Below are 16,899 nucleotides of genomic sequence, written 5' to 3'. Positions count from 1 at the left end.
CTGCAAACAATTTTGCATAATTACGTGACATTAATTTTTAAAGGATTAGATTAGTTGATGGTAAAGGAACATGCAAATGCAATTAAAAAAATAAATAAATAATATATGGTTCGGCATACAACCTATTGATTTTGTTTGCCTAATTGATGTTTATTGGTATGTAAAAAAAGGACCCTTCTTTGTTTAACTGAGCCTCGTTCTTGGAAAACTGGGTTAAATGCATGTGTGTAAAGTGTTATCCCAGATTAGCCTGTTCAGTCTGCACAAGCTTATCAGGAACAAAACTTTCTGCCTATTCTGGGTTTTCTTCATAATGAGACCTCCTTTAAACAAAAAATTCCATAAAAGCAGAAAATGTGTCCTCCATGATTATCATGTTCTGACTGCACAGGTTAATCTGGGATGACACTTTATGCACATTCATTAAGCACAGCTTTCCCACAATGCACCTCAATCTATTACTTTGCTGTGTTCTATAGGTCTGGAGTGAACTGGAGCTGAGACTGACTGAGCCGCCTACAGCTGTGAGACAGAAGAAACTTCAGGAAGGTACGCACCAAAACTGAGTGTTAAAGTTGCTTGTAATCTGAAGATTTTGGTTCGAAGTTATGGTTATGTGTAACTGGAATTTTTTGGTTTTGAGTTATGGTTGTGTGTCACCTAAATAATTAGAATCATGTTTGTCTGCATTTGATGTATTTATTTCAGTTGGACGGTGTTGAAAAACTGGTGGATTATTGAGGCACTTTTGACCTTTCCCTATTTGTTTGTTAGTTAGAACCAGTTCTTAGTTTCTTTAGAATGACTGTTTTAGAAGTCCCCAAAAAGAAACAAACCATGGAATTCCACATCAAGAGGCACCCTTTGTATCCTTAACACCAAAACATTACTAAACAACAGCCCCTAATTTCTGAACCTGTATTCACCAACAAATCTGTGACTTAAGTCTAAAAATTAGGACTGTTTTGTTCTTAGAGTATATCTAATAGAGTTCATTATGACATGGAATGTCATACACAATTCTTTGTTAAAGGGACCTTTTCACAGATTTTGGCATGTATTGGAAGTTTGTCATTAAATGCTTTATAATGAAATATGTAAACATTGGATCTAAATAGCTCCAGTAAAAAATAAGAATCAAATTAAAGAAAGAAAAAAAAGTAACCCTTAACTAAGCTCGAACCACCGACCCCTGAAGTAAAAGTCTAACACTTTTACCACTTGGCCATTGGTGCTCATACAGTGAGTGATGTATTTTATAGTTTATATAAGCAATCCTTGTAGTGTAACAAATTATAACAACAACAACAACAACTGAAATCTCATAATTATACAATCATTTCGAGTTTCAACACTTTATAATTGTCAGATTTTTAAATCGTCAAAAGATGCATGTAATAGATATTTTAGAGCTTGGTTAATGTTCAGTATTACTGTTCCTCACAAATATATTAACTACATTCCAATTTGCGAATCTGAAACAATTATTTTCAATTTTGTCAATTTACAAAAACATGAAAAGGTCCCTTTAAGAATAGTTTGTTAAAAACATAAGAATAAGCCAGAATATATTCAAACATAGAACATACTTTTCTTAATTCCATTTTAATTATATTCTATTTTTATGCCCCCGAAGGAGGGCATATAGTGATCGGACCGTCCGTCTGTCTGTCCGTCTGTCCTTCCGTCCCACTTTGCGTTTAGGTTTCGCGTTTAGGTTTAGAAAAATGCTCATAACTTCTATGTTCCTTTACATAGCAACTTTATATTTGGCATGCATGTGTATCTCATGGAGCTGCACATTTTGAGTGGTGAAAGGTCAAGGTCATCCTTCAAGGTCAAAGGTAAAAAATGCATGTATCAAAGCAGCGCAGTAGGGGGCATTATGTTTCTGACAAACACATCTCTTGTTTATATATATTATATATTAGCTCTTCTATCATATTTTTTAAATGATGAGCTATTGTCATCACCTGAGCGTCGGCGTCTGCGTCGGCATCCGGTTAAGTTTTGTGTTTAGGTCCACTTTTCTCATAAAGTATCAAAGCTATTGCATTCAAACATGTCACACTTACTTACTATCATGAGGGGACTGGGCTGGCAAGGTTAGGTAACTCTGGCTGGCATTTTGACAGAATTATGTGCCCTTTTTATACATAGAAAATTAAAAATATGGTTAAGTTTTGTGTTTCGGTCCCCTTTACTCCTAAAGTATCATAGCTATTGCTTTCAGACTTGGAACACGTTGCTAACTATCATAAGTGGACTGTGCAGGCAAAGTTCTGTAAATCTGACTGGCATTTTGACAAAATTATGGCCCTTTTCTGACTTTGAATATTTGGTTAAATTTTGTGTTTAGATCCACTTTACTTCTAAAGTATCAAGGCTATTGCTTTCAAACTTCAAATACTTTCTTACTATTAAGAGGGAACTGTACCTGGCAAGTTGAATTGGACCTTGACTTTTGATTAACCTTGACTCTCAAGGTCAAAGTATCAAATTTTGCTAAAATTGCCATAACTTATTTATTTATGATCAGATTTTTCCTTTTTTTTTAAAAAGATCATGTAATAAATGGCCACACCCCACACTATACCCCCTTCTCACAACCCCCCCCCGACCCCCCCCCCCAAAAAAAAAATAATTTATTTTTATTATATTATTTTTGAAAGACTGTCCAACCATCCCATCAATTAATCCCCCCCCCCCCAAAAAAAAATAAAATAAATATATATTGTTTTTCTCTTTTTTGTGTGTGAAAGATAATGTAATAAATGACCACACCCCCACACTAAACACCTCTCTCCACACCCACCCCTTCCCCCTTTTTGATTGAAGTATTGAGATAGGTTCCTTCACCTTTAAAAAGACAAATAGATGAGTGGTCTACACCGGCAAAATATCATAATTAGCTCGGCTGTTTTCGGAGAAAACCGGAGGTATTGTCATGCCATGCTAAAACCTTAACATTGGCTCTAAAATCAAAGTGCTTCCATTTACAACTTTGAAACTTCATATGTAGATGCACCTTGATGAGTTCAACATGCCACGCTTATTTTTGGGTCACTAGGTCAAAGGTCAAGGTCACTCTAAAAAAAAAGATCTGACAAGTTTTCATTTATTCAAAACTGCATCCGCAGCCGAGCGTTTGCAACCGTTATGCTGTGCTCTTGTTTTAAAATGATATTATTTTGACTGGTGGAATAAAAGACTTCAGCCTTTCATACTGAAAGAAGTGAGGCATCTACACAATATGTTCAGTATAAATTCCCCCTTAGCTGCACTACTAACCATATTATTTATACTGCTAACCCATTTACACTTCTAACCCAATAATCATTTTTGCAAAGCCAATAATCTATATTCTTAAAGTGATATTATGGGCATTTTTCGCTGTTGAATTGAGCTGAAAAGAATTAACAGGTTATCAGAGTAAGTTAAAATGTGGTTACTGGCCAATTATCTGAAACTCGTCTTGCTACCAGTTGTTTATAAAAAATTTATTTTACGACTGCAACAATAAAACAACACTTTACTCCATTTAACTAGTTTAATGACCCGATTCCAAAATATTTTGCCTCCCAATAAACATCACAAAAATGTAATAGAATGCACAAAGTATTCACTAACAGATCTCTTTAGTATATTATACGAGTAAAAAGTGGGATATAAAAGGCCGCAGCGAAAAAACAGCCGGTGGTAACCACGAGCCCCGAAAGATCGGCTACTCACTCGTGGAAACCTGTTACTTTTAAAATATGCCTACCGGAGGTGGATGAGCACATTTTAAAATTACAAAACGTGAAGTAACACCGTTATAGTAGCAACACCGCGTACCCAAAATAAAAAATGCTATTGCTCATCAAGCGACCGAACTAGGAAGAACCATATACTTTGCTGGGCTAAACCTAGTTCTTCCAATCGCTTGACCATTGGATCACACTTTTACATGATAATCGCCATGACACTTTTAATGACACACTAATACTTTTACTTGATCACTACACTTGTGATCACACTTTTTTCGCACTTGCGAATAACATACTTAATCGGACATTGATCACTACACTTGTGATCACACTTTTGCGCACTTGCGCTAACACTTACTTGATCACTACGCTTGTGATTTTTTACATACTTTATCGGACATTGATCACTACACTTGTGATCACACTTTTTGCGCACTTGGGATAACACTTACTTGATCACTACACTTGTGATCCAACACTTTTACTTGTACCTTTAACATACTTAACACACTTTTTCGCACTTGCGATAATATACTTAATCGGACATTGATCACTACACTTGTGATCACACTTTTTCGCACTTGCGATAAAACTTTTACTTGATCACTACACTTGTGATCACACTTTTATCGCCACACTTGCGATAATATTACTTGTACCTTTTACATACTTAATCGGACATTAAAATACAACTTATCGCTCAGCCAGCGATTTGACACCTAAACGTTTTTTACCCTACGGTACTGCTATTTTTTATTTTGTTTAAGCTTAAACTTTAATAACTTGGAATTACCCGAAAGGACAAGTATGATAAACTACGCAAGTAGTCACAGAGTCCATTCAAATAAATGTATAAATGCGCATGCCCATCCGACCCCCGGCAAACAGAATTTTCCGGCACTGCGACAAGAAGGCAAATGCAACAAGAAATATATGACAATAAAATTACCAGACATAATAACACATATAAAAAGGCTCATATGACAATAAAAAACAGACAGAATATAAAAAACGACGCCAAATTGAATGTTCGGATATGGTTGTGGCATCAAAAATTCCTGTGCACTTATATTAAACACGAGACAGTTCATTGTTCACCTGCAGAATGCATGTGCTCTATATAAACGTGCGACAGTGCGTTTGTCCATTGTAGCATTCGATAGACAGTCCAAGCGCCGAGTCACGCTGTCCGTTGGAATGCGCCCCAGTTGTACAAGACCAAGTTTGGTCCCATCTCGATCGACTGTAATGATGTGGCCTGGCCCCGGCACCAAAATGGGTGTGAATGTCTGCCATCAGATTTTAGGAGCCCGCCATGAGCCGGTGTACATGTACTGGAAATAGAGAACTTGCCAGCAGAATCGTATAACTCAAATGTATAGTCCATATATGTGCAAGATATGGTTTTAAATCGACTCTGAGCATCTTAAAATGTGGATGTCGGACCAGTCGAGATATTAATCAGGGTGCGGTGGGTGGTGTTTGTTGACCATCCGAACGCAAGCACATGCAGTTTGCAAAAGGCGGAATGACGTAATATCACGTGGTACGGAAATGCGTAATTTCATTGTTTTAACGAATTCAACCAAAGCATTCCGTACATAACGTTTCTTCCGTAATCGTATCTATAGAAACCAGCAAACAACATTCGTTTCCGCGAAAATAAATATTATTAATTTATATTCAAAAATTAATAAGTCATATTTTATATTTGATATCTTACGTGACCCACTCAGTCCTGTAAGCCGAAATGATCCGTAAAACAAAATTGTGTCTTTGTGTCGTATGAAAGAATCTGCACTAGAACTAAATTTAGGTTCACATGGTACATGCGTTATCAGTTGTCAAACAAAAGTACGGTTGATATTCAAATGCATTATTTTTCTCTTTCCGGGATATTGTTTTAGTATGTTGATGCTGCATTAACAAATATAAGTGTATATGAAGTGAAAACACCAAAAATAAACAATGGTTGCGATAGACACCTATAAACTGTTAGATGCCCATAATATCACTTTAACCTAATTATCAATACTGCTAAACCATTTATCTAAAATACTTACCCAATTATCCATATTGTAACGTGACTTTCTTCACTAACCTACTAAACCAAATATATATACTGCTTACCCAAATATCTATACTGCTAACCCAATTATCTATTATCTAACCCAATTACCTATACTTCTAGCCCAATTATCTACACCGCTAACCCAATTATCTATAGTCATAACCCAATTATCTATTATCGTAACCCAATAATCTACAATTCTTAACCAATTATCTAAACTGCTTACACTTTATCTACACTTCTAACCAAATTATCTACACATATATGTATATTGCTTGCCCAATTATCTGTACTGCTAACCCAATCATCTATATTGCTAACCCAATTATCTATACTTATCAATTATCTATCCTGCTAACCCAATTATCTTTACTACACACCAAATTATCTATACTGCTGTCTATATTGCTCACCCAATTTTCTACACTGCTTACCCAGTTATCTGTACTACAAAACCAATTATATATACTTCGAACCCAATTATATATATATTGCAAACCCAATTATCTTTATTGTTTACCCAATTATCTATTCTTCTTTCCCAATTATCTATGCTGCTAAACAAATTATCTAAACTGCTTACCCAATTATTTATATTGCTATACCATTACTTTGTCTATACTTCCAAATCCAAATATCTAAACGTCTTACCAAATTTTTTACACTGATTATCCAATTATCCAAACTGCTTACCCTATTATCTTTATTGCTAATCCCAAAATCTATACTGCTAAGCCAATTATCTATACTTTTCACGATGACCTTATGAATATGGTGTCTGCCTAGTAAAGGGAGGCTATTTGTTTGGTTTCCACTGTTGGAGTATTCTTTAGATCTCCCCCATAGACACCAACTGCTGGGTAAACCCACCAAACGGACTAGTGATCACTTTGATAAGCCTTTAGTTTCGATGCAATAAAGCTAAAATAAATAAGTTTAAACTAAATTTTACTGCTTACCTTTAGGCAGAGACCAGCTGAGGATAGTCATTGATTCCATTCTGAAGGAGCGCAAGAAGAGCCCTCCACAGCACGGTGAGGAACTACTCATCGACCTTCTACTGGACAAGGAGGACCCTGACGTGACCTTCTATGATAGCCTTGTGTACGTCATTGGCGGCTTTCACACCACTGGCAACTGTAAGTGGGACACTAGCATGTGTTGTTGATAGTTATTTCAAGGTTTTACCATGCAACTCTCTTTTGGTTGTTTAATGGCTTGGTTCTTGTCACCGGCATCTGTCACACCAAGGGCCATAGTGAGTGTGACACTAGCTTGTGTATAGAGTGAGTCGAGCTGTTGGAAAATTGGGCTTAAGGCATTAGCGTTAAGTGTCTCCGCCCCAGAATAACCTGTGCCGCATGCACAGGCTAATCAGGGACGACACTTTATGACTTAGTTTGATTTTTGATGGCAGAGACTCTTTTTTTAATGAAAAAAAAATCGATAAAAGGGGAAAGTAATGCCCCTGAATAGCCTGTGCAAACACTTTTCATATCATTACAAAAATATACGCCCTAACATGATGTTGTCCCACTGTCAGTGCTGTCCTGGTGCATGTACTTCCTGGCTACCCATGCTGATGTGCAGGAGAAGGTGTATGGTGAGATCAAGACTGTGCTGGGCACCGATGATGTGGACCACACCACCATCAACGACCTTGTGTGAGTAGTGCCACACATTGTGTGCTTAGATCGCAATTAAATATGGTGTTTGTTCAACTTGCAACAATCAATGACAAGTAGTTATATCTTAAATTGGCATTAGAACAATCTCATGTAAGTGCCTGACATTTGTGTACAGAGCCACATTCAGGGAAAAGTGGGCATAATGCATGTTCATAAAGTCTTGTCCTAGATTAGCCTGTGCTTCTGCACAGGTTTATCAGGTACGACACTTTCTGCTTTTAGGGAATTTTTATGTCCCAGGATCGATAGATCGGGGTATATTTTTTTTTGTCATGTCTGTCTGTCTGTCTGTCTGTCTGTCTCTTCTGTCTCTGTCTGTCTGTCTCTGTCTGTCCGTCTGTCGTCTGTCTGTCTGTCTGTTGTCTGTCTGTCGTCTGTCTGTCTGTCTTTCTGTCTGTCGTCTGTCTGTCGTCTGTCTGTCTGTCTGTCTGTCTGTTTATCCTTGGTTAAAGTTTGATAACTTTTGCAATATTGAACATAGCAACTTGATATTTACCATGCATGTGTATCTCATGGAGCTGCTCTTTTTGAGTGGTTAAAAATCAAGGTCATCCTTCAAGGTCAAATGTCAAATATCATTGTATTTTTCTTGACTAAAACTTTAACCTTTGTTAAAGTTTTATCATAACTTTTTTTATTGAACACAGAAACTTTATATTTGGCATGCATGTGTATCTCATGGAGCTGCACACTTTGAGTGGTGAAAGGTCAAGGGCATTCTTCAAGGTCAAAGGTCTAAATTAAAAAAAAATCTCCATTCAATCCCTTACTTACTTCTCGTGAAGCTGCACATTTTGAGTGGTGAAAGGTCAAGGTCATCCTTCAAGGTCAAAGGTAAAAAAAAAATCAAAGCGGCGCATTAGGGGGCATTGTGTTTCTGACAAACACATCTCTTGTTTGTTAAAGGAGTTCTGTTTTAAACAAAAATTTGGTCTAAGTGAAAAACATTGTCCGTGATTAGCCTGTGCAGGCTTAACAGGTTACACTGGGACAATACTGCACATGCATTAAATTAAACACTTTTTTATGCCCCCGGATCGATAGATCGTTGGTATATTGTTTTTGGCCTGTCTGTCTGTCATTCTGTCCCAAAACTTTAAGGTTACAGTAAAATTTTGCAATAACTTTTGAAATATTGAACATAGCAACTTGATATTTGGCATGCATGTGTATCTCATGTAGCTGCACATTTTGAGTGGTGAAAGGTCAAGGTCAATCTTCAAGGTCAAAGGTCAAACATTTAAAACTTTAATATATTAAAGTTTTGCAAGCACTTTTGAAATATTGAACATAGCCACTTTATATTTTGCATGCATGTGTATCTCATGGAGCTGCACATTTTGAGTGGTGAAAGGTCAAGGTCATCCTTCAAGGTCAAAGGTCGAGAATTAAAAACTTAAATATAGTAAAGTTTTGCAATAACTTTAAAATATTGAACATAGCAACTTGATATTTGGCATGCATGTGTATCTCATGGAGCTGCACATTTTGAGTGGGGAAAGGTCAAGGTCATCCATCAAAGTCAAAGGTTAAAAAAAGCGGTGCATTAGGGGGCATTGTGTTTCTGACAAACACATCTCTTGTTTTTTTTCAGAAAAAGGCTCTATAGAACAACCAGTCCATAAAATATAACATCACAAAGTGGCATAAATTCTTTTGAATGCTATGTTGTTTGTTCAACAAACATCAATGCATGAGAATAAGTTTTTATAAGTCTTAATAGGCATTAGTTCATATGAACCCATCTGCTGTAAATTTGATTGAAACCTATTTCATTTCTTTTTGAAATGCATAGTATGTAAGTTTCATTCTTTTTGGAGCCTCATATTTCATAAGAGTTTGAAACTAAGAATGCACTGATATCTCAGTGGAAAGTGTCGTCACTAATTAGCTTGTGCGGACTGCACAGGCAAATCTGGGACAACACTTTAAGCCCATACCCGGTACATAAAGCCCCATTTTCTCAGAGTGCTTCTCACTTCAACAAATGTTCCTTGTCCCCCCCCCCCAGGTACCTGCGACAAGTGCTGGATGAGACGCTGCGTTGTGCTGTGATCGCCCCATGGGCTGCACGCTTCCAGGATTTCGACTCGGAGATCGGGGGACACAAAATACCCAAAAATGTGAGTCCTCAATTGCAACTTCAATTTGTGTTCTGTCTTGTTGGTAAAACATTATTTAAGCAGGTATGTATATCTTAAGATAATTACTGCAATATACATTCCACTCTGTTTTAACATAGCATAAATTAGACATTGAAGTTTGAGACAAGTGAATTGTTTGATGTTGAAAAATTAAAACGAAACAGCAATATATAAAACTTGTTTAAGTTACTAAATTCTATTCGTTGTACAGAGTAAAGAGTTAGTTGTTTTTGCTGGATGCCTGACGCAATACTTTGAAACCATGATTATTTCATGTTCAACAAATCTTTACATTTGTAAATTCAGTTTTTTTTATCAGAAATAACAATAAATTCAACAATAAATCAACGTAATAAAGATCCAACAAACATGCCTCATTTTTGGAAACCACAACATTTAATGCCAACTAATCCACAATTTAAAGGACTTTGTGATACTTAGCAACATATATTAACTTAGTTTGATAAATTTCATTATCAGATCTCTTCAGTCTGTTCAGGTTTTATGCTGTTTTATGCTTATCAGTATCAAATGGTTGGAAATGAAGCCTTTAAAACTTGAATCTAGTAACAAAGGTATTAAAATGAATTTAAGTTTCTAAGGGACTACGAATGTGTCAAAATACGTATCTAAGTGGTAATTCAAAGGGTCAAACATAATGTTGCTACCAGTACTATTAATGCACATTATTGCACTTGACGTTACAATGAGTATCTTTTTGGTAAAACTAAGCTTAACACATGTACATGTACTTGTTTCCAGATCAGCTGTGCAGTCAGCACAGGCTAATCAGGGATGACACTTTCCCCTCAACTGGATTCTTATAAAGAAGAGACTTCCTTTAATTCAAAAATTCCATACAAACGGAAAGTGTTGTCCCTGATAAGCCTGTGCTGACACACATGCATTAATCCCAGTTTTCCTACAATGAGGCTCAACACTGTTTTTTCAGACACCTGTTATTCATGCCATTGGAGTTGCCAGCAAGAATGAGGCAGTCTTTCCTGATCCTGATAAGTAGGTTACGCAAACTGTTTTAGCTCATTCGCATTTGTAAATAAGAATGAAACAAATGCAGTTATGTTGTCTACAACTACAATTTTTGGTACATTTGTACATAGTAATTTGGAATCAGTTAATTCATAGTCAGCCTTATTTGGATTTTTTTGCTGGTCCCGTTTTTTGTTATGTTCTTCTTTTTTTCTTCTTTATTTTACTTAAATGAACTTATACAATATATTCAATCTTTAAATTATTCAAATTATCAAGGGGGGGGGGGGGAGGTTATAGTTGTTAATGCACTCACAAGCCAATGTTTCTAGACATTTTATTATTAGTATATATATAAATAGTTTTAGAAGTCCAGTTTTTATTCAGTTTTCATACCTCTGAAATGGCCATCAAGGATGATTTTTCACTATGTTTTTAAAGAGCTTGCGTGCAATAATGACCAACGTTTTTTGCAAGTTGCAGAATTGCATAATTAAATAAAAAGAACAGATTTATTAGAAATAAATAATTGATACATATTATATTTCATTTTGTACAGATCTAATGAGGACAATTTTCATTATTACACACATTGATTTTTTGAGAAACCTAATGTTTATGTCATATTCTTGTAGCTCAAATATTAATCTGAAACAAAGTAATGAAATACGTAAAACGCAAACATAAAATAAAATGAGGCATTCTCAGGGAAAACAGATTAGGCTGTACAGTTTGCAGGGACAACACTTTCTACCTAAACTGGATTTTTGTGTAAAAGAGACTTCCTTTAAACAAAAAGCCCATAAAATTGGAAAGTGTCATGCCTAATGCTCCTGTTCAGACTTCACAGGCTAATCTGAGATGACGATTCAGGAAAATGCATCATGACCCTATTTCTCCAAATTAGGCTTATTTCTATTAGTTAAATATGTATCTAAGTGATAAAGGGATAAAAACATATCTAAGTGTTAAAGGCTTTAATACCCATCTAAGTGGTAAAGGGTTAATTAGCATGCCTTTCAGTAGATTGCAGTCCACATATGCTTGTCAGGGAGAACACCTCTCGCTTGTATTGATTTTTTTTTTAAAGGAAGTCTCTCTTACACAAAAATCGAGTTAAACATGGAACAAGGCTCAAATAAAACACATTGATCTCCCCCAGGTTTGATCCAGATCGTTTTGACCCCAAGAGCAAACATCTTCATCACCTAAGCTTTGTGCCATTCGGGTTTGCGGGAAAGCGGAAGTGTCCGGGCTACAAGTTCTCCTACGTCGAGGCCACAGTGCTGCTTGTGTCCGTTCTGCGCAAGTTCCGAGTCATGATCGTGGACGGACAGGTCGTCGAGCCTGTGCATGGATTCGTCACGCACCCAAGCGACGAGATTTGGATCACGATTTCGAAACGTTGAGACTGGTTTTCTGATTTCTTGATATAAAATCTCCAGACTGATTGTATTGTATTTTTGCAAAATAAGTTAAGAATAACTTCCGTCATTTTTTAAAATAATCTTGTGTTGCTTAATTTATTAGAGCTGAATATGACAGCAAGTTACATATCGTCGCTGTCGTTCTCAAACCTCGTAGCTCCAAAATTTTCAAAACATTTTTTTCGTCTTTTCCGAATATATTAAGTCGGGCGAGTGTTTTGTGCTATATCTCGTAGCTTTACGCTACGCCAATCAGAGCCCTTGAAAAAGCCACGTGACGAAATGTTGTAGAATGATTGTTAGCTTTTTTCCCGGCGAAAAGTCGTAGCGACGCCATTTCACCTATAGGTACGTCGTTTCGTTTGGACAAATTTGACAAAAACGTTTTTATAATTTTTAACCAGGTTTTCCGAAGGAAAAAACTGGTTATTAGATTGGCGAATGCGGGCGGGCTGGCTGGCGGGCTGGCGGGCGCTCGGAACAAGCTTGTCCGGGCCATAACTTTGTCGTTCATTGTGAGATTTTAAAATCATTTGGCACATTTGTAAACCATCATTAGACGGTGTGTCGCGCGAAAAAATGTCGTCAATATCTCCAAGGTCAAGGTCACACTTTGAGTTCAAAGGTAAAAAATAGCCATAAATGAGCTTGTCTGGGCTATAACTATGTCATTCATTATGAGATTTTAAAATCATTTGGCACATTTGTTCACCATCATGGGACGGTGTGTGGCACGAAAGAATCACGTCAATATCTCCAATGTCAAGGTCGCCACGACTAAAAATATATTTATTTTAAAACAAACTTACAAAGGGGGTTAATTTTGTTTGTTCATTTCAAAAGTTCAGTTTGAGTTGTCTCCCTTTATCAGATTTTTTTTCACAATGAAAACCTGGTTTTGTGACAATTTTGTCCCTTGTTTTTATTTGCAACTACGAGTTTTCCTATCAGGACGAATTGTTGGTTTTTTCTCTCTCCTGAAAAGTTGGCATTTTGTAGCTACGAGGTTTGAGAACGACAGCGACGATATACTAGAACTCAAATAAAATACCACATTGTCAAAAGAAATTGGGAACATCAGTCCCCAGTACCACTTGGTGCTTATCAAGCACAGTAGAATATTGGTGAACATCAGTCCCCAGTACCACTTGGTGCTAAGCAAGCACAGCAGAATATTGGTGAACATCAGTCCCCAGTACCACTTGGTGCTTAGCAAGCACAGTAGAATATTGGTGAACATCAGTCACCAGTACCACTTGGTGCTAAGCAAGCACAGTAGAATATTGGTGAACATCAGTCACCAGTACCACTTGGTGCTTAGCAAGCACAGAAGAATATTGGTGAACATCAGTCCCCAGTACCACTTGGTGCTTAGCAAGCACAGTAGAATATTGGTGAACATCAGTCACCAGTACCACTTGGTGCTTAGCAAGCACAGCAGAATATTGGTGAACATCAGTCACCAGTACCACTTGGTGCTAAGCAAGCACAGTAGAATATTGGTGAACATCAGTCACCAGTACCACTTGGTGCTAAGCAAGCACAGTAGAATATTGGTGAACATCAGTCACCAGTACCACTTGGTGCTAAGCAAGCACAGTAGAATATTGGTGAACATCAGTCACCAGTACCACTTGGTGCTTAGCAAGCACAGTAGAATATTGGTGAACATCAGTCACCAGTACCACTTGGTGCTAAGCAAGCGCAGTAGAATATTGGTGAACATCAGTCCCCAGTACCACTTGGTGCTTAGCAAGCACAGTAGAATATTGGATCATTTTGCACTGCCTATGAAGCTTATCCGTACTAGTTAGGTGTTGATAGAACACATACATAACCATGTATATGTATATTTAATATATGTCATGTCTTAATAAGACAGGATGTTCACATCAAATGTTGGGACATTGATTATATTTTGTTTTCTTATATGTTTCAAAGTATTACTGCAGTGCTAATCTATCAAAATTGTTACACTTTATGTGGAAGTTTAAATTGGTTATTGTTTACAATTTAGGCACTAGTTCTTTTAAATAATTATAAAAGAAAAATATAACACTTGATGTATTTATAAATCTTCTGAATTTGTTAATTAGCAACTCACACATGTTAAATTAACCATTTTTACAACATGGGCTTTAATCAATAAAAATGACTTACATGGAATGTGAGGTTAAAGTTTTATACATTATTATTTTAATAAAGTGTTAATAAGCCTAGTTACTTTATAATTCATGAAAAAAACATAATTTTTAATAGAAAATGTTTAAGGTGTAACTATAATGACCTTTATCATTATAATTATGTTATATTACGTGTATTACATTTGATCATCAATCTTGGAAAACTGTGCTAAATGCCTTTGCATTAAGTGTCATCCCAGATTAGACTAAGCAGTTTACACACGCTAATTAGGGACGGAATATTTGAATTTTAAAAGGTTGTTTCTTCTAAACAAAAAATCCAGTTCAGGCGGAAATTGTCAACTCTGATAAGCCTGTGTGAACTGCACTGGCTAATTTGGGACAACACTTACCGTAACATGCATGCATTCAGCAAGGTTTTCACAGAATCAGACACATATTATGTGTAGTAGTAATAAAAACTCACTAGTCAAACATGGCATTTTGGTGTTACTGTTAAAGTATTTGTTTTCTCATTATTTGTGAATTAATGCGATTTATTTAATGGTTGCTTTTAAATATGTATACATGTAGTAAGTACGGTTTTGTTATATACTTGTTATTTACATTTTTTGAATATTGATAATGGTCTACACCAGTTTCATCACCAGGTGTGTTGCTAAGATCTCTTAAAAGCTCATACGATTTTTCAAGTATTTACCTTATCAGCTTATAAAAAAATTACAGTGGCGGTCTTTTTGTTAAAATAATATTGAAATATATTATAAACAAAAGATAAAATAATGAATTTAAAAGATGTAATTAAGTGGCATTATATTTGTAAATAAACAAAGTGACACTTTGTTAAAAAAATAAGTATTGAATAACTTGTAGTACTAGTAAACGGAGAAGAATGTTTTCACTTATTTCTTTGAAATTTCCTGTAGAAAACAGGCAGCTGTTGCCAAAACAAAAATTGCTTCATACATTTATTTAAAAGGAGGATAACTTTCTTAACATAGCAGTTTTCACACTTACTCAAAAAAGTTACTATGGCATGTTAATGTCTACAGTCCTCCAAAAAGAAAGTTCTGCCAAACTAATTATTTTACGTTTGAAAACATTTGAATGAACTTGTCAGTTTGTCAAGATACTTGGTCTTTCTAATCTACTTGGATGATATATAAGACTTCCAGAAGAGCATCCCCTATGTAACAGTGTGGTACTTTGTTTATTACTAATCTTTCTTGGTTGAATATACAAAACTATGTTAAAAATAATGTGCATACAGTGAAGAGGTTTGTTTGGTGTGTATATATTACACTTATACTTATCATGGCCTTTGTTCTTAGTGCTGATGGCATTTATCTTAGTGCGGATGGCCATTGCAGGATTCACCTGGGGATTAAAAAAAAATTAAATTGAGTTTTAAAACGAAACGTGATTTGTTAAGTTGCTAGTTTCAGGGCCGACTTACATTTAGTAACTCAATTACAAGAGCTTATTCATTGTTAATCCATTTAAGAAGATGTACTGGACTATGCATATATTCAAATAGTTCATCATTTTCAAAAGAGCATGAAATTTAAAACGTAAACGTGTTAAGAGAGGTCGTGAGTGTGTTGACAAAGTAAATTTTACAGTGACATAAGAATCATGTTTAGCTATAGGTGGTCTTAACAGTGCTGCATTTAGAAAGGACTGTACAATATTAATGTTATGTGAATACATTTATCATTTATGTGAGAAAAACAAGGCCTTATGCATGTGCATTAAGTGTCATCCCATATAAGCCTGTGCATATCACACAGGCTAATCAGGTAGGAAAACTTTTAACTAGGCTTGAATGTCGTTTTGTTTACTTCCTTTGAACAAAAAAACTCCATTAAAGTGGAAAGAATCATCCTTATTAGCCTGTGCAAACATCACTTATCTGGGATGGCACTTTATTAGCCTGTACAAACATCACTTATCTAGGATGGCACTTTATTAGCCTGTACAAACATCACTTATCTGGGATGGCACTTTATTAGCCTGTACAAACATCACTTATCTGGGATGGCACTTTATTAGCCTGTACAAACATCACTTATCTGGGATGGCACTTTATTATCCTGTACAAACATCACTTATCTGGGATGGCACTTTATTAGCCTGTGCAAACATTACTTATCTGGGATGGCACTTTATTAGCCTGTACAAACATCACTTATCTGGGATGGCACTTTATTAGCCTGTGCAAACATCACTTATCTAGGATGGCACTTTATTAGCCTGTACAAACATCACTCATCTGGGATGGCACTTTATTAGCCTGTACAAACATCACTTATCTGGGATGGCACTTTATTAGCCTGAACAAACATCACTTATCTGGGATGGCACTTTATTAGCCCCTGAAAACATCACTTATCTGGGATGGCACTTTATTAGCCTGTGCAAACATCACTTATCTAGGATGGCACTTTATTAGCCTGTACAAACATCACTCATCTGGGATGGCACTTTATTAGCCTGTACAAACATCACTTATCTGGGATGGCATTTGATTAGCCTGTGCAAACATCACTTATCTGGAATGGCACTTTATGCACATTTTTCTAGAAAGAGAGGCTCATATTTAATATTTGTCATGGCTTTCAGTAGATTGTTTTGGTGCATGGATTTACTTTGATTAGAATTATATATAATAAACTCTATGATTTAA

General features: G+C 36.0%; 1 protein-coding gene across 1 annotated transcript in view; it reads left to right on the top strand.

The window, feature by feature from the left end:
* The window catches only part of LOC127858266 (cytochrome P450 20A1-like), a 20,236-nt gene extending 3,337 nt beyond the window's left edge, over positions 1-16,899 (top strand). Inside the window, exons 6-11 of the mRNA XM_052395256.1 lie at positions 480-549; positions 6,786-6,959; positions 7,364-7,484; positions 9,520-9,631; positions 10,605-10,669; positions 11,805-16,899. Coding sequence (XP_052251216.1) covers positions 480-549; positions 6,786-6,959; positions 7,364-7,484; positions 9,520-9,631; positions 10,605-10,669; positions 11,805-12,051 — 789 coding nt within the window. The 3' untranslated portion in view covers positions 12,052-16,899. The remainder of the gene's footprint in view (positions 1-479; positions 550-6,785; positions 6,960-7,363; positions 7,485-9,519; positions 9,632-10,604; positions 10,670-11,804) is intronic.

The sequence above is a fragment of the Dreissena polymorpha genome, chromosome 14 (genome assembly GCF_020536995.1).
Source record: "Dreissena polymorpha isolate Duluth1 chromosome 14, UMN_Dpol_1.0, whole genome shotgun sequence".
NCBI lineage: Eukaryota > Metazoa > Mollusca > Bivalvia > Myida > Dreissenidae > Dreissena > Dreissena polymorpha.
The sequence above is the reverse complement of the archived record's forward strand: the minus strand, read 5'-3'. Positions and strand labels throughout refer to the sequence as shown.